The 26,783-nt window shown below is 50.8% G+C and overlaps 1 protein-coding gene and 1 long non-coding RNA gene across 9 annotated transcripts in view; both read left to right on the top strand.

Moving 5' to 3' along the window:
• The first annotated feature begins 73 nt into the window (after positions 1-73).
• NOSIP (nitric oxide synthase interacting protein) lies at positions 74-26,553 on the top strand. Of its 8 annotated transcripts, XM_077976656.1 has the most exons (10): positions 74-115; positions 17,382-17,474; positions 21,300-21,370; positions 21,917-22,022; positions 22,985-23,066; positions 24,734-24,893; positions 24,990-25,108; positions 25,240-25,427; positions 25,549-25,657; positions 26,157-26,268. In XM_077976656.1, exons 3-10 carry the CDS (start codon positions 21,301-21,303, stop codon positions 26,226-26,228), a joined length of 906 nt encoding a protein of 301 aa, XP_077832782.1. In that variant the 5' UTR covers positions 74-115; positions 17,382-17,474; position 21,300; the 3' UTR covers positions 26,229-26,268.
• Positions 9,338-26,783, top strand: part of LOC144337264 (uncharacterized) — a 35,157-nt gene continuing 17,711 nt past the window's right edge. Inside the window, exon 1 of the long non-coding RNA XR_013410118.1 lies at positions 9,338-9,415. This is a non-coding gene — a long non-coding RNA (uncharacterized LOC144337264). The remainder of the gene's footprint in view (positions 9,416-26,783) is intronic.

Here is a 26,783-nt window from a genome sequence, read left to right as displayed (position 1 = left end):
TTCCGATGCCTTCTACTGGGCGGAAGTGGGCGGAGCGGAGGGGGAAAATAGTGCTCCTTTCCGGTGTCGGGGCACAGTTGAAGAAGCGACCGAGGGACCGGGAGTCGTTCGGGAGGTAAGTTCGAGGCGGTGCAGGAAGGGTGTTGCTGGGATCGCTTTCCTGCGGGCTAGAGATCTGGGGTCCTGAGGGAGACTGGGGCAAGATTTTGGATTCCCGATTCCCTGTCAATCATTATTAATAGAGCTGTCCGGGCGCCCCAAGTTTGAAGCTGAACTACACTCTCCTGGAGGTGGCCAACCGTCCATCGGGCAGTTCTCTCTCCTTCTGTGTCTCTCACTCTCACTCACTCACTCTCACTCTCTCTCACAATAAACTCAGCGAAGTGGTAGCCAGCATCGGCCAGTTCTCCTGAGAGTTACAGTTCCGCTGTAGATGATGGCGATTTGCTGGTGGTCCCAAGGGAAGGAGTGGACTGGGATTGCTGGCGGTCTAAGCAGTGGGAGTTGAGGAAAGATAACTCCTTTCCTGGCCTCAGTTTCTCAGACTGTGGTGGGACGGCGGGCGATACCAGATTGTGCAGTCGTCCATCGCCACCTTCTCTTCACGTTTTTGATAGCCCCTTCCCTCTCGGGGTTGGTGCAGGGATTCACCTTTTCCTGTGTGGAGCTTCGGGGTCAGGCAGTCGTGGATTCGCATTCTGATTGTGCTGCTAATTCTGTGAACTTGGGGCTTGAAGGGTCCTTGAGACAGTTTGATGTTAATGTTTTCTTATGAAAATGTTCAAACTTACATAAAACTGAGAGAAGAATACAGGAATTTCTGTCACCCAAATCTACCAATTATTATTTTTGCCATACTTGCTGTGTTTTTTTTTTTAACCATAAAGAGATTAAAACAAATCCTCGGCATCTCGACACTTAAGGATTGTCAAAAGACAAAATTACAACACATGTAGTGAGAAGATCTTAATTGGCATTTATTTGTGGATCTACAATCGAACAACATCTAATTATGGAAAATAGCATGAGTGTTCCGATGAGCTGAGCAGAGGAGGAGGTTGTTTTCAGAGACAAAGGGCTGAGAAAGTCAGAAACTGAAAACAAAAAGCTAGTTGGTTAAATTGATTAACTTGATTAAATTTCTAAGTTAAAGGTTAAAGTAGAGGGGACTTCCTTTATCAGGTGGGCTAAAACTGGGCTGTTTGGGGATTTGGCTATTATCTCTCTCCCGATGTCTCAGAAGATCGGGTATCAACTTAGTTTTGGCTTGGAAGCATGGAACTTTAGCATGAGTGACTCCATTTTGGTTTGGTTCGTTGAACCTAGTGCAGGAGCTCAGTCCTAACCAATGACCTTCTATAAATTTTATTTAACAGGGTGCGCGTGTGAAAACCAGAAACATTGCTAATATGACCACAATACCATTATCACACTTTACAAGAACAACTGTAATTCTAGACTACTATCCATTACGTGGTGCAGAGTCAAGTCCAGTGTAACTGTGGGTTTGTTGCAATCAGGATATAGTGTTTTTTGCTATTGTGTTTTACATCTCTCTTAATTTAGAACTGTTCCGGCTGGGCGTGGTGGCTCATGTCTGTAATCCGAGTACTTTGGGGGGCCCAGGCAGGCGGATCACGAGGTCAGGAGATCGAGACCATCCTTGCTAACATGGTGAAACCCTGTCTCTACTAAAAATACAAAAAATTAGCCGGGCGTGGCCGGGCGCGGTGGCTCAAGCCTGTAATCCCAGCACTTTGGGAGGCCGAGACGGGCGGATCACGAGGTCAGGAGATCGAGACCATCCTGGGTAACACAGTGAAACCCCGTCTCTACTAAAAATACAAAAACTTAGCCGGGCGAGGTGGCAGGCGCCTGTAGTCCCAGCTACTCGGGAGGCTGAGGCAGGAGAATGGCGTGAACCCGGGAGGCGGAGCTTGCAGTGAGCTGAGATCCGGCCACTGCACTCCAGCCTGGGTGACAGAGCGAGACTCCGTCTCAAAAAAAAAAAAAAAAAAAAAAATTAGCCGGGCGTGATGGCGGGCTCCTGTAGACCCAGCTACTCGGGAGGCTGAAGCAGAAGAATGGCGTGAACCCGGGAGGCGGAGGTTGCAGTGAGCGGAGATCGTGCCACTGCACTCCAGCCTGGGCGACAGGGCGAGACTCCGTATCAAAAAAAAAAAAAATACAAGATCTCGCTGTGTTGCCCAGGCTGGTCTCAAACTCCTGGGCTTAAGCAATCCTCCTGCCTTGGCCTCCCAAAGTGCTATGCTAAGATTGCAAGTGGGAGCCATTGAGCCTGGCCTCATTTTACTTGTTTCTTCATGCCAGGGATCAGCTAATTACATTCTACAGACCAAACCCAAATCCTGCCAGCTACCTGTTTTAAAAATCAGCATTGGCCAGGCGCAGTGGCTCATGCCTGTAATCCTGGCACTTTGGGAGGCAGAGGCAGGTGGATCACTTGAGGTCAGGAGTTCGAGACCAGCCTGGCCAACATGGTGAAACCCCATCTCTACTAAAAATACAAACATTGGCCGGTTGTGGTGACTGGTGCATATAATCCCAGCTATTCAGGAGGCTGAGGCAGGAGAATCACTTGAACCCAGGGGACAGAGGTTGCAGTGAGCCGAGATCATGCCACTTCACTCCAGCCTGGGCAAAAGAGCATAACTCCCTCTCAAAAAAAAAAAAAAAGCATTAGTGGGATATAATTTACCTAACATATAATTCACCCATTGAAAGTATACAATTCAGTGGTGTTTAGTACGTTGACAGAGTTGTGCAACTATCAACACTATAAGAACATTTCATCTCCCAAAAAGAAACCATGGTACTCATTAGCAGTCATTCCCTGTTTTCTCCCAGTCCTTCCCACCCCCAGCCTTTGGCAGCCACTAATCTGCTATATCTATGGATTTGCCTAATCGGGGTATTTCACACAAATGAAACCATAAAATATTATTGTGACTGCCTGCCTTCTTTCACTTAGCATGTGTTTTTTTTTTTTTTTGAGACGGAATCTTGCGCTCTGTCCCCCAGGCTGGAGTGCAGTGGCAAGATCTCAGCTCACTGCAAGCTCCGCCTCCCGAGTTCACACCATTCTCCTGCCTCAGCCTCCTGAGTAGCTGGGACTACAGGCGCCCGCCGCCATGCCCGGCTAATGTTTTGTATTTTTAGTAGAGACGGGGGTTTCACTGTGTTAGCCAAGATGGTCTCGATCTCCTGAAGTTGCGATCTACCTGCCTGGCCCTCCCAAAGTGCTGGGATTACAGGCATGAGCCACCGCGCCCGGCCGATATACTTATTTTCTTATCTGTTGTTCGGTTGATGAGCATTTGTGTTGTTTCCACTTTTTTTTAAACGAAATTTTGCTCTTGTAGCCCAGGCTGGAGCGCAATGGTGCGATCTTGGCTCACTGCAACCTCCGTCTCCCCAGTTCAAGTGACTGTCCTGCCTCAGCTTCCCAAGTAGCTGGGATTACAGGCGCCCACCAGCACGCCTGGTTAATTTTTGTATATTTAGTAGAGACGGGGTTTATCATGTTGACCAGCCTGGTCTTGAACGTCTGACCTCAGGTGATCCACCTGCCTCGGCCTTCCAAAGTGCTGGGATTACAGGCGTGAGCCACTACGCCCGGCCCTCCACTTTTTAGCTTTTATAAATAATACTGCTAGCAACATTTGTATATAAGTTTTTGTGTGGATGTATGTTTGTTTGTTTGTTTGCTTTTTTGAGACTGAGTGTTGCTCTGTCACTCAGGCTGGAGTGCAGTGGTGGGATCTTTTTTTTTTTTTTTTTTGAGATGGAGTCTCACTCTGTCGCCCAGGCTGGAGTGCAGTGGCACAATCTAGGCTCACTGCAAGCTCCGCCTCCTGGGTTCACGCCATTCTCCCGCCTCAGCCTCCCGAGCAGCTGGGATTACAGGCGCCCACCACACGCCCAGCTAGTTTTTTGTATTTTTAGTAGAGACGGGGTTTCACCATGTTAGCCAGGATGGTCTCGATCTCCTGACCTCGTGATCCGCCCGCCTCGGCCTCCCAAAGTGCTGGGATTACAGGCGTGAGCCACCGCGCCCGGCCAGTGGCAGGATCTTGGCTCACTGCAATCTCCGCCTCCCAGGTTTAAGCGACTCTCCTGCCTCAGCCTCCCAACTAGCTGGGACTACAGGTGCGCACCACCACGCCCGGCTAATTTTTGTATTTTTAGTAGAGGTGGGATTTCACCATCCAGTATGGTCTTGATCTCTTGACCTCATGATCCACCCGCTTTGACCTCCCAAAGTGCTGGGATTACAGGCGTGAGCCACCACGCCCGGCCTGTGTGGATGTATGTTTTTATTTCTATTACCAGTGGAATTGCTGGGTCAAAAGGTGACTATTTAGCCTTTTGAGAAACTGTGACTTTTCCAAAATGGCTATACCATTTTACACGTCTACCACCAATATATAAGGGTTCCAGTTTCTCCATATCCACATCAGCACTTATTATTATCTGTCTTTTTGATTATAGTCATTCTACTGGGTGTGAACTGGTGTCTTTTAACATGCTTATTGGCCATTTCTAGATCTTTGGAGAACTGTCTATTCTAATCCTTCACCCATTTTTAAATTGTGTTAGGTGTCCTTTCACTATTGAGTTGTAAGTTTTTAGTTTTGTTTTGTTTTGTTTTGTTTTTTTTGAGACAGAGTCTCGCTCTGTCGCCCAGGCTGGAGTGCAGTGGCCGGATCTCAGCTCACTGCAAGCTCCGCCTCCCGGGTTTACGCCATTCTCCTGCCTCAGCCTCCCAAGTAGCTGGGACTACAGGCGCCCGCCGCCTTGCCCGGCTAGTTTTTTGTATTTTTAGTAGAGACGGGGTTTCACCATGTTAGCCAGGATGGTCTCGATCTCCTGACCTTGTGATCCGCCCGTCTCGGCCTCCCAAAGTGCTGGGATTACAGGCTTGAGCCACCGCGCCCGGCCAAGTTTTTAGTTTTTAATATATTCTCACTGCAATTCCCTTATCAGATATCCTGATTTTTTTTTTTTTTTTTTTTTTTTTGAGATGGAGTTTTGCTCTTGTTGCCCAGGCTGGAGTGCGATGGTGTGATCTCAGCTCATCACAACCTCCGCCTCCCGAGTTCAAGTGATTCTCCTGTTTCAGCCTCTTGAGTAGCTGGGATTACAGGCATGTGCCACCACGCCCGGCTAATTTTGTATTTTTAGTAGAGATGGGATTTCTTCATGTTGGTCAGGCTGGTCTTGAACTCCCAACCTCAGATGATCTGCCCCGCCTGGGCCTCGCAAAGTGCTGGGATTACAGGTGTGAGCCAACTTGCCCGGCCCTTTTTTTTTTTTTTTTTTTTCCCCCAGAGACAAAGTCTCAGTCTGTCACTCAGGCTGGAGTGCAGTGGTGCAGTGGCACGATCATAACTCACTGCAGCCTCAACTTCCTGGGACCAAGGGATCCTCCTGCCTCGGCCTCCCAAGTAGCTGGGACCACAGGTGCATGCCACTATGCCCAGCTAATTTTTTACATTTTGTTTTGTAGAGATGGAGTCTTGCTGTGTTCCCCATAGCAAGTTCAAGTCTAGTCTCAAAACTCCTGTTGCTACTGCTTTTTTTTGGTAGAGACAGGGTTTTGCCATGTTGCTCAGGCTGGTCTTGAACTCGTGAGTTCAAGTGATCCTCCTGCCTTGGCCTCCCAAAGCGCTCTATCCAGTTGCAAGCCACAACAGCCAGCAGATATCTGACTTTTGTAACTGCTACCTGTTTTTGTTCAGCCTGCAAACTAAAAATGGTTTTTAATTTTTTTTTTTTTTTTTTAAGATGGAGTCTCACTCTGTCGCTCAGGCTGGAGTGCAGTGGCGTGAGCTTGGCTCACTGCAAGCTCCATCTCCCGGGTTCATGCCATTCTCCTGCCTCAGCCTCCCGAGTAGCTGGGACTACAGGCGCCCTAGAGACAGGGTTTCATCGTGTTAGTCAGGATGGACTCCATCTCCCGACCTCGTGATCCGCCCACCTCAGCCTCCCAAAGTGCTGGGATTACAGGCGTGAGCCACCGCGCCCTGCCTGGTTTTTAACATTTTTACATAACTGGAAAAAATCAAAAGAATGAATTTGGTGACCTATGACAATTGTACGTGATTCCGTGTCAGAATCCAAAAATAAAGTTTTATTGGAACACAGCCATGCCCATTTGTGTGTCTGTGGCTGCTTTTATGCTACAGGGGCCGAGTGGGATACTTACAGGGGCTGTTTGGCCTGCAAAGTTCAAAACAGTTACTCTCTGGCCGTTTTTTGTTATTCCCTACTGTATCCCCTGACTTCCTAGAATCAGGAAATTGAATGTAAAGACTTGATTAAATTTCCGTTCAGCCGTCAAGTGATTACTTCAGAGGTGGCCCCTTCATGTTGCATACGGCCTGGATGCCCCACTTTCAGGGGTGGCATAATTCATTCAGGCTTCAGGCAGCATTATAGACTGAATGTCCCCCCAGATTCGTATGTTGAAGCCCTCACTCCCCAAGGTGGTTATGTTTGGAGGTAGGGCCATAATTTATGGAGATAATTAAGGTGAAAGGGCAGAGCCCTAATCTGACGGATTGGTGTCCTTTAAAAGGAGGAGGCCGCCCGCGCACAGTGGCTCATGCCTATAATCCCAGCACTTTGGGAGGCTGAGGTGGGTGGATCACCTGAGTTCAGGAGTTCAAGACCAGTCTGGCCAACATGGTGAAACCCCATCTCTACTAAAAATACAAAAATTAGGCCGGGCGCGGCGGCTCACGCCTGTAATCCCAGCACTTTGGGAGGCCGAGGTGGGCAGATCACAAAGTCAGGAGATCGAGACCATCCTGGCTAACACGGTGAAACCCCGTCTCTACTAAAAATACAAAAAATTAGCTGGGTGTGGTGGCGGGCGCCTGTAGTCCCAGCTACTCAGGAGGCTGAGGCAGGAGAATGGCGTGAACCTGGGAGGCAGAGCTTGCAGTGAGCCAAGATCATGCCCCTGCACTCCAGCCTGGGCGACAGAGCAAGACTCCGTCTCAAAAAAAAAAAAAAAAAAAAAAATTAGCAAGGCATGGTGGTGGACGCCTGTAATCCCAGCTACTTAGGAGGCTGAGGCAGGAGAATCACTTGAGCCTGGGGGGGGGGTTCCAGTAGGCTGAGATCTGCTGCTGCACTCCAGCCTAGGTGACAGAGTGAGACTCCCCACAAAAAACAGGAGACACCAGAGAGCGCTCTCTCTGCCACTGAAGGTAGCCATCTGCAAACCAGGAAGAGGGTGTCACCAGAACTCCACCATGCTGGCAGCCTGAACTTAGACTTCCAGCCTCAGGAACTGGAGAAAATATGTCTATCGTTTAAGCCTCCCAGAGTGGTGTTTTGTTATGGCAGCGGGAGTAGACTGAGACGGGTGGCAGCCATCGAAAAGCGCACTGTAAAGTTACAACTGTGTCTTTTCCAGCAGCGAGAATTAGCATCCTGTGACTCTCCAGGCCCCATCAGCCTCTCCATTAATGCCATCCATCAACAATCATTGCCTGAGTCAACTATTTCACCAGAGGTTGCAAAATGGCAGTTTTCCTATTCTCCCATTTCTCTTACACGAGTCTGAACAGTTTGGTTTTTGTCTTGAGTAATGTCCAAGAAGCAGTTGAAGAGAGTGACTTAATCAACTTCCATTCTGAAAAGCCCCCCGAGACTGGTTTGTCAGAGGCCAATTTCTTCAAGCCTTAATTTTCCTACCTATTAAATGGGCGATGCCGGGCGCGGTAGCTCATGCCTGTAATCTCAGAACTTTGGGAGGCCTAGGTGGGTAGATCACCTGAGGTCAGGAGTTCCAGACCAGCCTGGCCAACATGGTGAAACACCGTCTCTACTAAAAATACAAAAAAAGTAGCTGGGCATGGTGGTGCGTGCCTATAATCCCAGCTACTTGGGATGCTGAGGCAGGAGGATCACTTGAACCCGGGAGGCGGAGGTTGCAATGAGTCAAGATTGCGCCACTGCACTCCAGTCCGGGTGACAGAGTGAGACTCCGTCCCCAAAAATTAATACATTAATTAATTAATAAAATGAAATAAAAGGGGCAGAACGTGGGGAGGTCGTCCTGAGGACCGAATGTGTTCACATATGGAAAGTGCTTCCCACAAGGTCTGATTCTTAAGGGATTAAAGGATATGATGATTACTTCTGTTCTTCTAGTGCTGCTGTGATTCACGTGTTCCTAATGAATTATGAGTGTATTAACGGCATGATGTCATAGCTGCACGGTTAGCTCATTGCTAACCCACCTCCCCTGGCCCTAGGATTGAAGGTGGTTCATCGATTCTATCATGACATCTCTGAGACCTCCCAGGTGCCAGGCAATGCTGGGACCCAGATTGAAGTTCAACCCAGGCCCCACCAACCAGGGGCCCCTACTCTGGAGCCGAAATACCAAGGGATGGGCTATAATGGAGGTAGCTCAGGGCATGGTCAAGTGTGAGGAGAACCTAACTGATCCCGGAGAGGCAGGCTTCTTAGAGGAGGCATACCTTGGCAGTGCTCTGGAGGAGAAAGGAGACAGGATCTCGGGGAGGACAAGACACACACTAGCTGTCCGATCCTCTCTCAGAGTTCAGCACAGTGCCTGAGGCCGCCTGCAGCCAGCTGGCACAGTGGGTGGTCAAAGCCACAGGTGCTTGGATCAAACTCAGCTGTAGGACTCACTAGCTGCATAACCTAGGGCACCGCCTCTGTGCCTCTCTTCATTTATGGCAACCATTTGAGGTGTTGTGATATTCATTGGAGTGTTGTGATATTCAACCATTTGAGGTGTTGTGATATTCAGTGGAGTATTGTGATATTCAACCATTTGAGGTGTTGTGATATTCATTGGAGTGTTGTGATATTCAACCATTTGAGGTGTTGTGATATTCATTGGAGTGTTGTGATATTCAACCATTTGAGGTGTTGTGATATTCAGTGGAGTATTGTGATATTCAACCATTTGAGGTGTTGTGATATTCAGTGGAGTATTGTGATATTCAACCATTTGAGGTGTTGTGATATTCAGTGGAGTGTTGTGATAGTCAACCATTTGAGGTGTTGTGATATTCAGTGGAGTGTTGTGATAGTCAACCATTTGAGGTGTTGTGATATTCAGTGGAGTGTTGTGATATTCAACCATTTGAGGTGTTGTGATATTCAGTGGAGTGTTGTGATATTCAACCATTTGAGGTGTTGTGATATTCAGTGGAGTGCTGTGATATTCAACCATTTGAGGTGTTGTGATATTCAGTGGAGTGCTGTGATATTCAACCATTTGAGGTGTTGTGATACTCAGTGAAATGCTTAGAGCCAGGGTCTAGTTCAGAGCAGCTTTTTTTCTTTTCTTTCTTTTTTTTTTTTTTTTTTTTGAGATGGAGTCTCGCACTGTTGCCAGGCTGAAGTGCAGTGGTGTGATCTGGGCTCACTGCAAACTCCACCTCCTGGGTTCAAGCGATACTCCTGCCTCAGCCTCCCGAGCAGCTGGGACTACAGGCGCCCGCCACCACACCCAGCTAATAGAGGTGGGGTTTCACCATGTTGGCCTGGATGGTCTCACTGTCTTGACCTCGTGATCCACCTGTCTCGGCCTCCCAAAGTGCTGGGATTACAGGTGTAAGCCACCACGCCCAGCCTGATTGGCCTTTTTTCTGAGACTGTGACTTTCCTGGGAAAACTGACAGTTGTCAGGAATGGTTCCAGAGCCTGGCTGCCTGGGTCTGAGTCCCAGCTCTGCCACTTCCCAGCTGGGAGATGCTGTGAGCCTGTTTCCTGTCCTGTGAGGCAGGGATGATGCTGACATCGGTTGCTCCTGCTCTTTGTCTGTTTCCTCTCTGAAATACTGGTGATAGCAGATGGCAGCAGTCTGCTTTCTATTTTGAAATTGGACCGGCCGGGCGCGGTGGCTCAAGCCTGTAATCCCAGCACTTTGGGAGGCCGAGGCGGGTGGATCACGAGGTCAGGAGATCGAGACTATCCTGGCTAACATGGTGAAACCCCGTCTCTACTAAAAATACAAAAAACTAGCCGGGCGTGGTGGCGGGCGCCTGTAGTCTCAGCTACTTGGGAGGCTGAGGCGGGAGAATGGCGTGAACCCGGGAGGCGGAGCTTGCAGTGAGCCGAGATCACGCCACTGCACTCCAGCCTGGGAGACACAGCGAGACTCCGTCTCAAAAAAAAAAAAAAAAAAAAAAGAAATTGGACCTACCAAGGAGACAATACAGTGTGGGGCAGGAGAGCTCAGCTTTCGGAGTTTATAAATCCCGAACCTGGCTATTCTTCAACCCTTGGTTGGAGGCGCTCACACTTTCTGGTCTCAGGATCTTTTTTTTGTTTTTGAGACGGAGTCTCCCTCTGTCACCCAGGCTGGAGTGCAGTGGCGCGATCTCGGCTCACTGCAAGCTCTGCCTCCCGGGTTCCCGCCATTCTCCTGCCTCAGCCTCCCGAGTAGCTGGGACTACAGGCGCCCGCCACCACGCCCGGCTAATTTTTTGTATTTTCGGTAGAGACAGGGTTTTACCGTGTTAGCCAGGATGGTCTTGATCTCCTGACCTCGTGATCCGCCCGCCTCGGCCTCCCAAAGTGCTGGGATTAACAGGCGTGAGCCACCGTGCCCAGCCTGGTCTCAGGATCTTAAAAATCACTGAGTTTTAAAAATCAAAGAGTTTGCCGGGCGCGGTGGCTCCCACCCGTTATCCTAGCACTTTGGGAGGCCGAGGTGGGCGGATCACGAGGTCAGGAGTTCAGAACTAGCCTGGACAACATGGTGAAACCCTGTCTCTACTTAAAAAAAAAAAAAAAAAAAAAACAACTGGGCGTGGGCGCCTGTTATCCCAGCTACTTGGGAGCCTGAGGCAGGAGAATTGCTTGAACCCGGGAGGTGGAGGTTGCAGATCGTGCCACTGCACTTCAGCCTGGGCAAGAGAGTAAGACTCCATCTCAAAAAAAAAAAATTGAAAAAAGTTTAAATGCTTCCTCTACAGCTGTTCCTCCCATTTTTGGAGGGAAAATGTTCCCATCTGTGTTGAAACCTCAGTTCTTGGCCACAAAACAGCAAGCAAGCTCATCTCTGGGAAAGCCAAGGTGCCTAGAGCCAAATACCACAGAGGGTCAAGGGAGTTGACAACTAAGAATAGAGTGGGGAATGTGTCCACGAGAAGGTCACCGTGACCTTCATGAGTGGCAGTTGTGGGGGCTGGGGAGCGGGTGGCAGGTGAGTGAGGGGAGGCAACAGGTGCTGGACGTTCACTGAGAAGCTTGGCGGTCAGGAGGAAGTCGGAGGAGGAGCCTGGCACGTGGAGGGGACCCTGGGTCAAGTTGGGGTATTTGATCAAGGTCCCCTTCTGCAAGCAGCCCTGTCTGCCTCAAGGGGCACATTGATCAGGAATGGGCGTGAGGGGGTATTTAGGGTGATAGGAAGGTTCTGTATCTCCATAGGTCACAAGGGTGTATACATTTGTCAAAACGCATCCAACTGTAAAGGTCTTTGCGTTGATTCTGTGTAAATATACATAAAACCCAGAGTGGCTTCTGAGAAGACGCCAGTAGGGGGAGAGAGAGCTCCGTAGCTCCTAGAGGTTTGTGTTTCAAGTTTTGAATGGGAAAGGCAAGTTTCTCAAAGCAACCAGAAGGGGGCGATAGAGATGAAGTTGCTTTTTACATCGGTGGGACCCTTGGTTGTGCTCCCCACCCCAACTTCTGGATCTTACTTGCAGCCTAGTTGAGAGCAGGAGACAATCTTTCCTGAATACAACTAATATGTGTAATGTGGAGCCTTTTGTCTGCAAGTGTTCTTTATTTTTTATTCTTTATTTTTTGAGACTAGTCTCTGTCACCCAGGCTGGAGTACATTGGCACAATCTCGGCTCACTGCAACCTCCGCCTCCTGGGTTCAAGCGATTCTCGTGCCTCAGCCTCCCAAGTAGCTGGGATTACGGGCACCCACTGCACCCGGCTAATTTTTGTATTTTTGGTAGAGACAGGGTTTTACCTTGTTGGCCAGGCTGGTCTTGAACTCCTGACCTCAGGTGATCTGCTGGCCTCAGGCGTGAGCCACCTCGCCCGTCCCGCAAGTGTTTTTGTTGTTGTTGTTGTTGTTTGAGGCGAAGTGTCACTTTTGTCCCCCGGGCTGGAGTGTTATGGCGCAATCTCAGCTCACTGCAACCTCCACCTCCTGGGTTCAAGTGATTCTCTTGCCTCAGACTCCTGAGTAGCTGAGATTACAGGTGCCTGCCACCACGCCCGGCTAATTTTTGTATTTTTAGTAGAGACGGGGTTTCAACATGTTGGCCAGGCGGGTCTCAAACTCCTGCCTCAGGTGATCCGCCTGCCTCGGCCTCCTAAAGTGCTGGGATTACAGGCGTGAGCCACCGTGCCTGGCCAAGTGTTCTTTAAAATGTATCATTGTAGGTTGGGCACGGTGGCTCATGCCTGTAATTGCAGCACTTTGGGAGGCTGAGGTGGGCGGATCACGAGGTCAGGAGATCGAGACCATCCTGGCTAACATGGTGAAACCCCGTCTCTACTAAAAAAAAATTAAAAAAAATTAGCTGGGCCTGGTGGCGGGCGCCCGTAGTCCCAGCTACTCCAGAGGCTGAGGCGGGAGAATGGCATGAACCCAGGAGGCGGAGCCTGCAGTGAGCCTAGATTGTGCCACTGCAATCCAAACTGGGCGACAGAGCAAGATTCCGTCTCAAAAAAAAAAAAAAAAAGTATAATTGTCAGGCCGGGCGCGGTGGCTCAAGCCTGTAATCCCAGCACTTTGGGAGGCCGAGACGGGCGGATCACGAGGTCAGGAGATCGAGACCATCCTGGCGAACACCGTGAAACCCCGTCTCTACTAAAAAATACAAAAAAAAACTAGCCGGGCGAGGTGGCGGGCGCCTGTAGTCCCAGCTACTCGGGAGGCTAAGGCAGGAGAATGGCGTAAACCTGGGAGGCGGAGCTTGCAGTGAGCTGAGATCCGGCCACTGCACTCCAGCCCGGGCGACAGAGCGAGACACCGTCTCAAAAAAAAAAAAAAAAAAAAAAAGTATAATTGTCTGCACCTGTAGATTTCCTGTGCCTACATGGTATTGAGCTCGTTTTACTCTTTTCTCATCAAGCACTATGATTTAAAGATCCTCCCAGGCTGGGCGCAGTGGGCTCACACCAGTAATCCCAGCACTTCGGGAGTCCAAGGCGGGCAGATCACGAGGTCAGGAGTTCAAGACCAGTGTGACCAACATGGCGAAAGCCCATCTGTGCTAAAAATACAAAAATTAGCCGGGTGTGGTGGTGCACGCCTGTGGTCCCAGCTACTCAGGAGGCTGAGGCAGGCGAATTGCTTGAACCTGGGATGCGGAGGTTGCAGTGAGCCAAGAGGTTGCAGTGAGCCAAGATCATGCCACTGCCCTCCAGCCTGGTGACAGAGCAAGACTCCTTCTCAAGAAAAAATAATAAACAATTTTTTTTTTTTTTTTTTAGAGATGGAGTCTAACTATATTGCCCAGGCTGGTCTTGAACTCCTGGCCTTAAGCAGTCTTCCCGCCTTGGCCTCCCAAAGTGTTGGGATTACAGGCATGAGCTATGGCACCCAGCCTCTTTTACTCATCTTTCTATTGGAGTGGCTTTTATTTTCTTTTTGATTTGCTGAAGTTTCATGTACCATCAGTTCTACTATAATACTTATTTTGAAAATGTGAATTTATTCCAATGCAGTTGATATATCAGGGAACAATTTGAGCATAACCCCAATTTCACATTTGCTTATGCTCATCCAAGGTGAATCCAGGAAACTGCACTCTGCTATAAGTGTGTGTGTAGGAATACACAAAGCACACATACACGGCACTTCAAACAAATACCACCGCCGCAGTTCCCCGGGTGTTAGGAGCCACACCCATCCACATCTGGTACTAGGACTTTCCATCAGATCTCAGATAACCCTCCTTCCACCACATCACAGTAATTCACAAGCTGCTCCCTCCACCCCACAACCATTGCCATAACAAACTTCAAGTCTTTGTCAAGGTCAAGTGCCATATATTTTGGAGTATGTTGGTATGTCTTAACCACCTCGCCTGTGTGAAACTGTTCTCTCCTTTTGTATTCCGTTCTTGTCTTTTTCTTTAAGCATCACTGACAAAGTTTACGAGGATCGTGACACAATCCTGTTTTCTCTGTAAGCCCTGTGGTTTTGACTGCAGGATTTTGCATATTGCTGTGATTTTTATAAATGCATGCATTATAGTAGAACTGACCATTCTAGATATTAGTCCCTTGTTGGCAGGGTGCAGTGGCTCATGCCTGTAATCCCAGCACTTTGGGAAGCCAAGGCGACCGGATCACCTGAGGTCAGGAGTTCAAGACCAGCCTGGCCCACATGGTGAAACCCCATCTCTACTAAAAAAAAAAAAAAAAAAAAAAATACAAAAAAATTAGCCGGGCCTGGTGGCAGGCACCTGTAATCCTAGCTGCTCGGGAGGCTGAGGCGGGAGAATCGCTTGAACACAGGAGGCGGAGAGGTTTCAGTGAGCCAGGAATGTGCTACTGCACTCCAACGTGGGTGACAGAGCAAGACTCTGTCTCAAAATAAATAAAATAAAAATAAAAATGATATTAGTCCCTTGTCGATTGTAGGCATTACAAATATCTTCTCCCAGCCTCTCACTGATGCCACATTTTCCACAGCACAGTACAGGAGGCTCCTTGCTGACCCAGGCACAGCTCAGAGCCGGCCCCACGAAGCCCTGTGGCAAAGTTGTGAGGAGTGGCTCTCTCATGTTGTTGGAGGTATAGAGACCTGTGCAGTCTGTATGGAGAGCAACTAGTAAATTCTAGCAAAAACATTTTTTGGCTGGGCATGGTGGCTCATGCCTGTAATCCCAGCACTTTGGGAGGCTGAGGCAGGAGGACCACCTGAGGTCAGGAGTTCAAGACTAGCCTGGCCAACATGGCGAAACCCTGTCTCTACTAAAAATACAAAAATTAGCTGGGCGCGGTGGCGCCTGCCTATAATCCCAACTACTCAGGAGGCTGAGGCAGGAGAATTTGCTTGAACCTGGGAGGCAGAGGTTGCAGTGAGCCAAGATCATGCCATTGTACTCCAGCCTGGGCGACAGTGAGACTCTGTCTCAAAAAATATATATATATATATATGTATGTGTGTATATATGTATATATGTATATGTATATATGTAGATGTGTGTATATATGTATATGTGTATATATGTATATGTGTGTATATATGTATATGTGTGTATATATGTATATGTGTGTATATATGTTTTTGGCTGGTCAAGTGAAGCAGTGGAAGTAGAGAAGGAACAAAGAAATCTGTAACTGGTTGTGATCAATTAGTTGTAAACACCACTGCACTCAGCCCAGCCTCTAACCACATTTTAAATGCACACACCCTTTGAACTAGTGATTCCACTTTAAAAATTATCTTAAAAGCAGGGTTGGGTGCAGTGGCTCATACCCTGTCATCCTAGCACTTTGGGAGGCCAAAGCAGGAGGACCGCTTGAGCCCAGGAGTTCAAGACCAACCTGGACAACATAGCAAGACTCCGTCTGGATAAAAAGTTAGCTGGGCGTGGTGGTACACGCCTGTATTCCCAGCTACTTGGGAGGCTATGGTGAGAGGATCACTTGAGCCCAGGAGTTTGGGGCTGCAGTGAGCTATGATTGCACCACTGCATTCAGCCTAGATGACAGAGTGAGACCCTGTCTTAAAAGAAAGAAAAGGCCGGGCGCAGTGGCTCATACCTGTAAACGCAGCACTTTGGGAAGCCAAGGCGGGCAGATCACGAGATCTGGAGATCGAGACCATCCTGGCTAACTCAGTGAAACCCCGTCTCCACTAAAAAATACAAAAAACTAGCCGGGCGAGGTGGCGGGCGCCTGTAGTCCCAGCTATTCGAGAGGCTGAGGCAGGAGAATGGCGTGAACCCGGGCGGCAGAGGTTGCAGTGAGCAAAGATCACGCCACTGCACTCCAGCCTGGATGACAGAATGACACTCCGTCTCAAAAAAAAAAAAAGGGGCCGGGCGCGGTGGCTCAAGCCTGTAATCCCAGCACTTTGGGAGGCCGAGACGGGCGGATCACGAGGTCAGGAGATCGAGACCATCCTGGCTAACACGGTGAAACCCCGTCTCTACTAAAAAATACAAAAAACTAGCCGGGCGTGGTGGCGGGCGCCTGTAGTCCCAACTACTCGGGAGGCTGAGGCAGGAGAATGGCGTGAACCCGGGAGGCGGAGCTTGCAGTGAGCTGAGATCCGGCCACTGCACTCCAGCCTGGGCGGCAGAGCGAGACTCCGTCTCAAAAAAAAAAAAAAAAAAAAAAAAAAAAGGAAGAAAGAAAGGAAAAAAGAATTTATCTGAAAAACATCCTTGGACACATACTACACATTGGGTACCAAACTGCTTTGTCATAATGGACAAGGATGTCTGTCCACAGGTGTCAAATCCAAGAGTCGCGTTCATGCAGGGATGAATCTGTAGCCACATAGAGACCAAGGACGTGCCTGGTGGGCTGAGGGGGAATGATGGCCAAGATGGAGCCATTGATTTCTTTCTTTTTTTTTTTTTGAGACGGAGTCTCTCTCTGTCGCGCAGGCTGGAGTGCAGTGGCGCGATCTCGGCTCACTACAAGCTCCGCCTCCCGGGTTCACGCCATTCTCCTGCCTCAGCCTCCTGAGTAGCTGGAACTACAGGCACCCACCACCACGCCCGGCTAGTTTTTTGTATTTTTTAGTGGAGACAGGCTTTCACTGAATTGCCCAGGATGGTCTCGATCTCCTGACCTCATGATCCACCTGCCTCGGCCTCCCAAAGTGCTGGGATTACAAGCGCGAGCCACTGCGCCCACCTTATATACTTTTTTTTTTTGTAGAGATGGCGTCTCAATATGTTGCCCAGGCTAGTCTCGAACTCCTGAGCTCAAGTGATCCTCCAGCTTCAGCCTCCTGAAGTGCTGAGATTATAGCCAAAGACATTGGCTGGGCATGCACCATGGCGCCCAGCCAATTTCTTTTTATAACATGTACCAAGAAGTACAGAAAGCATAACTGTCTAACCCAGCGAGTTTCAGGGCAAACACACCCATGTAACCAGCACCCAGAACAAGAAACAACATTCCCAGCCTCCCAGAGGCTACCTGTGCCCCTCCCAGTCACCCCACCTTCCGCCTCCCAAAGGCACCTGACTTTTTTTTTGTTTTTTTGAGACAGGGTCTCACTCTGACTCCCAGGCTGGAGTGCAGTGGCCCAATCATGGCTCACTGTAGCGTTGACCTCCCTGGGCTCAGGTGATCCATCTCAGACTCCCAAGTAGCTGCGACTACAGGCGTGCACCACCATGCCCAGCTAATTTTTCTATGTTTCGTAGTGACAAGGTTTTGCTGTGTTGCTGAGGCGGGTCTCAAACTCCTGGGCTCAAACGATCCTCCTGCCTGGGCCTCCCCAAGTGCTTGTACTTCAGGTGCGAACCACCACACCCACCCACACATAACTTCTAATGTCATAATTACTTTGTGAGTTTTTGAACTTCACATGAATGGGACCATCCAGTAAGTTTTCTTTTGCATGTCTGGTGTCTGGCCTGCACGGCGTCTGTGAGATTCAGCTATACTATGGGTATGACAGTAGGCTGTTGTGTCTGATTGCTGGGCGTTTCCATTATGTGCTATGGCCCAGTTTCTTTATCTACTCTGTGCTGACAGGGGTGGGGTAGTTTCTAGTTTGTGAGCCATTGAGAATAGGGCAGTATGTGTCTTGTAAACAGGAGTACCCTTCTGTTAGGTGTATATGTGGGAGAGGAATTGCTGGCTCATAGGGTTGGCATATGCCTGGCTTCAGTAAATACTGACAGTTGCTTTCCAAAGTGGTTGTGCTTGTCTGCACTCCCCCAGCAGTGCATGAGGGTTCTAGTAGCTCCGTGTCCTTGCCTGCACCCCTCTGTCTAATTGCAGCCCTTGTGGTACGTGGGGGGAGGTATCTCAGTGAAGTTTTATTTTGTTTTGTTTTGTTTTGTTTGAGATGGAGTCTCGCTCTGTCCCCCAGGCTAGAGTGCAGTGGTGCGATCTCGGCTCACTGCAACCTCTGCCTCCCGAGTTCAGGTGATTCTCATGCCTCAGCCTCCCCAGTAGCTGGGATTATAGGCGCGCACCACCACGCCTGGCTAACTTTTTGTATTTTTAGTAGAGATGGAGTTTCACCATGTTGGCCAGGCTGGTCTCAAACTCCTGACCTCAAGTGATCTGCCTGCCTCAGCCTCCAAAGTGCTGAGATTACAGGTGTGAGCCACTGCACTCAGCCCTCAGTGAAGTTTTAATGTGCGTTTCCCTGGTGACTATATTAGTTTCCTATCATTGTTGTAACAAATTACTACTAATTTAGTGTTGCAGTATCACACCTCATGGAGCCTCTGGTGTACTTGTGAAAGAATGAGAATGAGAAAGGCAAATAATGTCTTAGTATTATTAAGATAACAGTTTTGACCTTGCAGACTCCCTAGAAATGTGTTGGGGGACCACACCGAGGACCCAAAGTGTGGGTCCTAGGACCCACACTTTGAGAACCGCTGCTAGAAGAATATTGGACTCATAGCCTAGGAACGATGGGAAATGTTTAAAAGGATTTCCTATCCATATTTTTTTTCTTGCAGAGATATATAACAGGGTGATCACTAAAGCAAGTATTTTCAGGCCAGGTGCAGTGGCTCACACCTGTAATCCCAGCATTTTGGGAGGCCGAGGCAGGTGGATCACCTGAGGTCAGGAGTTCAAGACCAGCCTGGCCAACATGGTGAAACCCCATTTTTGCTAAAAATACAAAAAATTAGCCAGGTGTGGTGGCGTGCACCTGTAATCCCAGCAACTTAGGAGGCTGAGGCAGGAGAATTGCTTGAACCCAAGAGGCGGAGGTTGCAGTGAGTTGAGATCACGCCATTGCACTCCAGCTTGGGCAACAAGAGCAAAAGTCCGTCTCAAAACAAAAGAATTTTCAAGCACAAAAAATAGGATGTGCCAGGCGCAGTGGCTCACACCTATAATCCCAACATTTTGGGAGGCCAGGAGTTCACTTGAGTCCAGGAGTTTGAGGCCAACCTGGGCAACATGGCAAAACCCCATCTCTACTAAAAATACAAAAATTAGTTGGGCGTGGTGGCACATGCCTGTAGTCCCAGCTACTCCGGTGGCTGAAGCAGGAGAATCACTTGAGCCCAGGAGGTCAACGCTGCAGTGAGCTGTGATTGTACCACTGCACTCCAGCCTGGACAACAGAGCGAGTCCCTGTCTCAAAAAAAAAAAAAAAAAAAAAAAAAAAAAAAGATGCTAGATTAAAAATGGGTGGCAGAGAGGGAAGTGGAACAGAAATACAAGTTCAAAGAGAAAAACAGGACATGTACAATTTTCTGCTGTTAAAGCAGAGCTTTTTCTTGCATTTTTCAAATGGTCTTAAATCATTACAGTATTTAGATTCCATTAGCTACACATTTACATTGCTGGAAATTGTATCCTTTGCAACTGTTTAAGCTTGGGAGAATTTTTAGGTGGCAACTTAGAGATGAGTGAGACTAGTATATAATGTTACTAGATTCTTTCTTTGTTTCCTTCCTTCCTTCCTTCTTTCTTTTTTTTTTTCTTTTCTTTTCTTCTTTCTTTGTCTCACTGTGTCACCAGGCTGGAGTCCAGTGGTGCAATCTCAGCTCGCTGCAACCTGCACCTCCTGGGTTCAAGCAATTCTTCTGCCTCAGCCTCCCGAATAGCTGGGATTGCAGGCCTGCACCACGCCCAGCTAATTTTTGTATTTTTAGTAGAGATGGGGTTTCACCATGTTGGCCAGAATGATCTTGATTTCTTGGCCTCATGATCTGCCCCCACCTCGGCTTCCCAAAGTGTTGGGATTACAGGTGTCAGCCACTGCACCTGGCCATCAACTTATTTCTTTTTAAATTTAATAGAGATGGATCTTGCTGTGTTGCCTAGGCTCATCTCTATCTTGTGGACTCAAGCAGTCCTCTTGCTTCGGCCTCCCAAAGTTTTGGGATTACAGGCGTGAGCCCTGAGCCTGGCTCTGAATCCTTTTAAGGGATAAAAAAGCATGCAGGGGCCAGGCGCGGTGGCTCACGCCTGTAATCCCAGCACTTTGGGAGACTGAGGTGGGTGGATCATCTGAGGTCAGGAGTTCAAGACCAGCCTGGCCAACAGGGTGAAACCCCATCTCTACTAAAAATACAAAAAAATTAGCCAGGTGTGGTGGCAGGCACCTGTAATCCCTGCTATTTGGGAGGCTGAGGCAGGAGAATCGCTTGAACTTGGGAGGCGGAGGTTTCAGTGAGCCAAGATCATGCCATTGCACTCCAGTCTGGGCAACATGAGCGAAACTCCGTCTCAAAAAAAAAAAGTCAATTTTATGGTATGTGAATTATGTCTCAATAAAGTCTTTTAAAAGGGTGGGGCTTGCACTCAAGTATGGGGAATGATCAAAGGTATCAAAGTAGGGTGGCAAGATGTTGACAGGTGCTGGACCTCAGGACATGGGTACATGGGGTTCCTTACGCTATTCTGGTTTTGTATGTGTTTGAAAACTTACAGAATAAAGTTTTGCTTTTTGAATTGAGCTCCAGGATTCTGGGGTCTTCTCTTCCTCCTTTACCCGCAGTGGGAGTGGAGGTAGCTCTTCCCCTAGCCACAGAGCCCTACTCTGACCTGCCCTCTGATTGGTCGATCTGAGATATAATCACAGACGCTAGATCCAATCGCTAGTGGACTGGTAGGCAGCGATTGGGTCAAGCCTTGGCTAAGTGCCAAGCCTTGAGCCAATCACGGGGCTGGTCCACGCCTTGGCCTCAGTCAGAGCCTCCAGATAGGAGGGGAAGGGAAGGTGGAGTGGATTCATCAACAGTAGTGGCCCCCTTAGTGTCTTTTTTTTTCTGCCTCCATTAAATGGCACAGCCACCACCCCAGCTAATCTGAAGTAGTGGGTAGAATTTGAACCCTGGATCCCCACCCTCTTCCCTCCAAACAAAGAATTCTGTTGGTAAAGGTGCTATTTTCATATATAAATGAGTCTAGGTGAGTCTGGAAGGGGGACTTCCAGGAGGAGGCCTGGTGACCACATGCCCTCCCTCTCCTCCACCTCACCCCGCTTCTCCACCTCCGCTTTCCCATCGAGGGGGCAGATCAGCTCTGAGGGCTGTAGAGTCATCGAGGGGGCAGATCAGCTCTGAGGGCTGTAGAGGTCTTCCCTGTGCTGCCTGCCTCCGGTCACCACAGCCCTGCCACTGTCCCTTCCTCCCCAGGATGACACGGCACGGCAAGAACTGCACCGCGGGGGCCGTCTACACCTACCACGAGAAGAAGAAGGACACAGGTGCAGGGCTAGGGCAGGGCGGGGCATGGATGTGTCTTGGAGTCACCATCTCCCCTCGTGCCGGATGTCTGTCTCCCGCCCCCGACACACACTGATGGCCATGACCATGTAAACAACAGCCGGGTGATCCCACGCCCCCATGTGGCCTGGCACTGTGTTCCCTGCCTTCTGCGCATGAACTCACTCCTCCCAACAAGAGTGTCAGGGATGGCGCTGTTGTTACCCCATGCTCCAGAAGAAGAAGCTGAGGCCCAAAGAGGGACAGGCACTGGAGCTTGGTCACAGCCAGAAGGGTGGAGGGGAGTCAGCCGTCAGCCCCTCCACTGAGCTGCCACTCAGTGACCAGGCCTGTTTGCCTCTCACCCTCCAGGGTTGACACCTCCCTGTGGGTTCAGCCCATGGCCCCAGCACACAGACAGCGGCTCCCAACTGAGTCCCCCACCCCCACCACCCCGTTGTCTCTCTGCCTCTCTCTCTGGGGCTTTGGAGACGGGCATGTCTCCTGTCGCTCTGCCCCTCCATCACTCTGCCCCTCTCTGTCCCCAGCGGCCTCAGGCTATGGGACCCAGAACATTCGACTGAGCCGGGATGCCGTGAAGGACTTCGACTGCTGTTGTCTGTCCCTGCAGCCTTGCCACGATCCTGTTGTCACGTGAGCTGGGAACAGGGATGGGTAGGTCTGGGTGGGGAGGGCAAGGGAACCACCAGGAGGAGGCTGTGTGTGTGGGCCTGGCCACCTGCACAGCCAGGGAACCCTGGACGAGCAGTTTATCCTCAGAGCCTCTGTTTTCTGACCTGGGACATGGGCATGATCCTAGTGTCTGTTTCATAGTGTGGAACAGATGGAAAGGAACATATTCCTAATGGGGTGTAGGGCTCTTGGAGCACTGCCGAGGCCATCACAGCAGCTCACCTTCGGACACTTCCCATGACCTGCCTGTGATGGTAGGACAAAGGCTTAACGGGTGCTGAGTCCAGGCACTAAATACGTGCTCAATTAGTGGTATATTTTGTAGAAGACAGTAATGATCAGGGCCCCCAAGGCCACCTTCAGTTTCTTTTTTTCTTTTTCTTTTTTTTTTTGAGACAGAGTCTTCACTTTGTTGTCCAGGCTGGAGTGCAATGAGGAGATCTTGGCTCACTGATCTCCCAGGCTCAGATGATCCTCCTGCCTCAGCCCCCTGAGTAGCTGGAACCACGGGGGTGCACTACCACACCTGGCTTTTTTGTTTGTTTTTTGTAGACAGGGGATCTCACTTTGTTGCCCAGGCTGGTCTCGAACTCCTGGCTGCAACAACATGTGGCACACATTGTTGCTGCGAGAATGAAGCACTTTCCCTGCAACTCTATTGGGAGAGGACAGCTGCAAGCTGAAATCTGGTCTCTATTAGATTCTGCCCCACGTGCCTTTTTCCTTTGCTGATTTTAGTCTGCATCCTTTCACTGCAGTGAACTATCACCATGAGTGTAACAGCTTTGCTGAGTTCTGTGAATTCTAGCGAATAATTGAACTTGGGGCTGATCATGATGGCTCCTGCCTGTAATCCCAGCACTTCAGGAGGCCGAGGCGGGAGGATCACTTTCTTTCTTCCTCATTGCACCCTGTCTTTGCAGCCCAGATGGCTACCTGTATGAGCGTGAGGCCATCCTGGAGTACATTCTGCACCAGAAGAAGGAGATCGCCCGGCAGATGAAGGTGATGGGGATGGGGAGAAGGAGGCACAGGCAGGCAGGAGCTTTTGAGTCTGAGCTCACAGGCAGAGCCACTTGGAGCCCTCCAGTCTCAGTTCCCTCTGCCTGGTACACCGTTCCCCTCCTGCTTCCGGCCAAATCCTCCTCACCGATTTCAGCCCAGGTGCTGCCTCCTCTGAGCTCCTGCCAGTCCCCTGGATCTGCCCCAGTCACCTCTTCTGTTAGCACTTGGCATAGTTGTAACTCTACCTGTGGCTGTCTGACACACGCCCACTTTCCCTTCTGGACTTCGAGTTTTCCCCCCTGTGGCTTAGGTCCTTAGTAAAGATGTGCTAAATGGGCCGGCAGCGGTGGCTCACACCTGTAATCCCAGCACTTTGGGAGGCCGAGGCAGGCGGATCACTTGAGGTCAGGAGTTAGAGGTCAGCCTGGCCAACATGGTGAAACCCTGTCTCTACTAAAAATACAAAAAAAAAAAAAAAAAAATTAGCTGGGCATAGCAGGTGCCTGTAATCCCAGCTATTCAGGAAGCTGAGGCAGGAGAATCGCTTGAACCCGTGAGGTAGAGGTTGCAATGAGCTGAGATGGCATCACTGCACTTCAGCCTGGGTGACAAAGCGAGATTCTGTTTAAAAAAAAAAAGAAAAAAAAAAAAAAAGATGTGCTAAATGAATCGACATCACTTCATTTTTCTGGGCCTCAGTTTCATCATCTGTAAAATGGGCTGACAGGGCCAAATCAGAGGACACAGCAGGGAACCTGGGAGGTGCAGGCAGATGAGCATTCTCAAGGCGTTTTACTGGGAACCTGGCCTGGCCTTCCATGGACAAAGCCATTTGATGGGTAGGAGGGGCCCTGTTTATCCCCATTTGAGGCACAGTGGGTCTGTCCCCCTCTTCCCCTGCCTGTTTGTTGGCACTGAGGAAACACTACAGGTCATGTGCTTATTGGGCTTTTTGTCCTGAGCAAGTGGCTCCCCCGTGCCCATGTCCTCCACACAGCCTGGTTGTAATGTCGGAGGCCCTCCTGAGCATCCATCACTGTCACTGTTACCTCCTCACTCAGCTGGGTGGCCCAGGGTGGTCTCGAACTGCAGCACTGCCTAGGCACCTGCTGTGCGCCAGGCGGGCCTGAGCTCAGGATGTGGCTTCACTCCTCCCGTCCTCACTCCCTGCCCATCTGTAGACTGGGCTCCTTAGCATTCCCTTAGACCTGGAGTCTACATCCCCCGTCCCAAACACGGTCTGGGGCATGCACTGTATAGTAAACCTAATTGGCCAGCAGGTGACATTAATTAAACGCTTAGCTGAGTGCCAGGTGAGGCTCTCCATGCTTTAAACACTCACCTTATGTAACCTTCAGTGAGCCGCCGAGGTGGGTCACCACTGTTAGCCTGTTTTACAGATGAAGAAACTGAGGCCAGGAGCGGTCATAGTGCTCACTCAGGCCACAGAGTGACAGAGATGGGCTTTGAGTCTGGCGCTCTGGCTATACAACGCAGTAAGGTTCACACCCGCCCAGGCAGTTACCACCCTCTGCCAGATACTGCCTCCACTGTGTAGGCCTCAGTTTACCTACCTGTGAAATGAGAGGAAGATACTTCCAAACCCCGAGGGTGGTCCAAACCCACCCTCACGGGCAGATGCTCAGCCTACTTTCCGCCCCCCGCAGGCCTACGAGAAGCAGCGGGGCACCCGGCGGGAGGAGCAGAAGGAGCTTCAGCGGGCGGCCTCGCAGGACCATGTGCGGGGCTTCCTGGAGAAGGAGTCCGCCATCGTAAGCCGGCCTCTCAACCCTTTCACAGCCAAGGCCCTCTCGGGCACCAGCCCAGGTGACTCAGAGTACGCTTGTGGTGGGTTGGGGGGCGGGGCGCCGCGGGCTGGGCGGGCCCAGGGGGCGGCATCTGAGTCCCTTTCTTCCTCCACAGATAATGCCCAACCTGGGCCCAGTGTGGGTCCTCCAAGTAAGGACAAGGACAAAGTGCTGCCCAGCTTCTGGATCCCGTCACTGACGCCCGAAGCCAAGGCCACCAAGCTGGAGAAGCCGGTGAGCCCCCACAGCGCCCCTCGCTGCCAGGGCGCCAGGGTCCCCCAGCGTCCTTCTCACGCACAGGGACCACCCGTTCTCCACCTGCGCCAGCCCTGCCTACTGAGCCTGCCTCTCTCCGCCCCTTGCAGTCCCGCACGGTGACCTGCCCCATGTCGGGGAAGCCCCTGCGCATGTCAGACCTGACGCCCGTGCACTTCACACCACTCGACAGCTCCGTGGACCGCGTGGGGCTCATCACGCGCAGCGAGCGCTACGTGTGCGCCGTGACCCGCGACAGCCTGAGCAACGCCACCCCCTGCGCTGTGCTGCGGCCCTCGTGAGTCACCTAGGAGGGGAGGGAAGGGACCACCTGGGAACCTGCGGGGCGGGCCGGCTTTGGGGCCAGTAGGTCTCCAGGACGGCCTCTGATCAGTCTCCCACCTTCGCCCTCACCGCAGTGGGGCTGTGGTCACCCTCGAATGCGTGGAGAAGCTGATTCGGAAGGACATGGTGGACCCTGTGACTGGAGACAAACTCACAGACCGCGACATCATCGTGCTGCAGCGGGTGAGAGTCCCACCCCTGCCCTTCCCGCAGCACTCCAAGGCCCCGCCCCTCCCCCTCACCCCCTCACCCCCTCCAAGGCCTCGTCCCCTCCCCTTCCTCCAACTCTCCAAGGCCCCGCCTTCTTCTCTGCTCTGTAAGGCCCCCAATTTCCTCCTGCTCTCCCAGGCCCCGTCCCCGCCCTATTTTTTAAGGCCCCGCCCCTCCCCTGCCTCCATCCCTCCAAGGCTCCACCCCTCTCCTTCACACGTCCCCTCCCAAGGCCCCTCCCCGCCACTCTCTACCCTCTTCTCTGTGCCCTGCGCCCTGTCCATCCATGCCCACTGCGGTCGCCTCGCCCCCCCAAACTCCTACTCCTACTCCTCGCCCCCTCCCCAACTCCTACTCCTTAGCCGGCAACCCGCTTCACCTTGACCCGCTTAGGAATCCCCACTACCACCTGGAGCCCCACCGGTCACCCCCGGGCCGGCCTCCACCTCGCCCTTCTCTCTACCTCCCCCAGGGCGGTACCGGCTTCGCGGGCTCTGGAGTAAAGCTGCAAGCGGAGAAATCGCGGCCGGTGATGCAGGCCTGAGTGTATGCGGGAGACCAAATAAACCGGCTTGGGTGCTCAAGGACGTGGCGCCTTCATTCGCGGCGTGGGCGCCCTGGGGACAGGGCAGGCGAGGATGCGGGGCCGTGCAAACAGCGCTCCTACAGCGCACGCTGGAGTTTGAAAGAACGAGCTAAGCATATTGAATGTGGTCTCACATTAAGAACAAAATCTGGCCAGGCACGGTGGCTCACGCCTGTAATCCCAGCACTTTGGGAGGCCGAGGCCAGCGTATCACTTGAGGTCAGGAGTTGAGACCAGCCTGGCCAACATGGTGAAACTCTTGTCTCTATTAAAAATACAAAAATTAGGCCGGGCGCGGTGGCTCAAGCCTGTAATCCCAGCACTTTGGGAGGCCGAGACGGGCGGATCACGAGGTCAGGAGATCGAGACCATCCTGGCTAACACGGTGAAACCCCGTCTCTACTAAAAAATAAAAAAAAAAAAAACTAGCCGGGCGAGGTGGCGGGCACCTGTAGTCCCAGCTACTCGGGAGGCTGAGGCAGGAGAATGGCGTAAACCTGGGAGGCGGAGCTT

This window comes from Macaca mulatta, chromosome 19, assembly GCF_049350105.2.
Source record: "Macaca mulatta isolate MMU2019108-1 chromosome 19, T2T-MMU8v2.0, whole genome shotgun sequence".
In the NCBI taxonomy this organism is placed as follows: Eukaryota; Metazoa; Chordata; class Mammalia; order Primates; family Cercopithecidae; genus Macaca; species Macaca mulatta.
The sequence above is the reverse complement of the archived record's forward strand: the minus strand, read 5'-3'. Positions and strand labels throughout refer to the sequence as shown.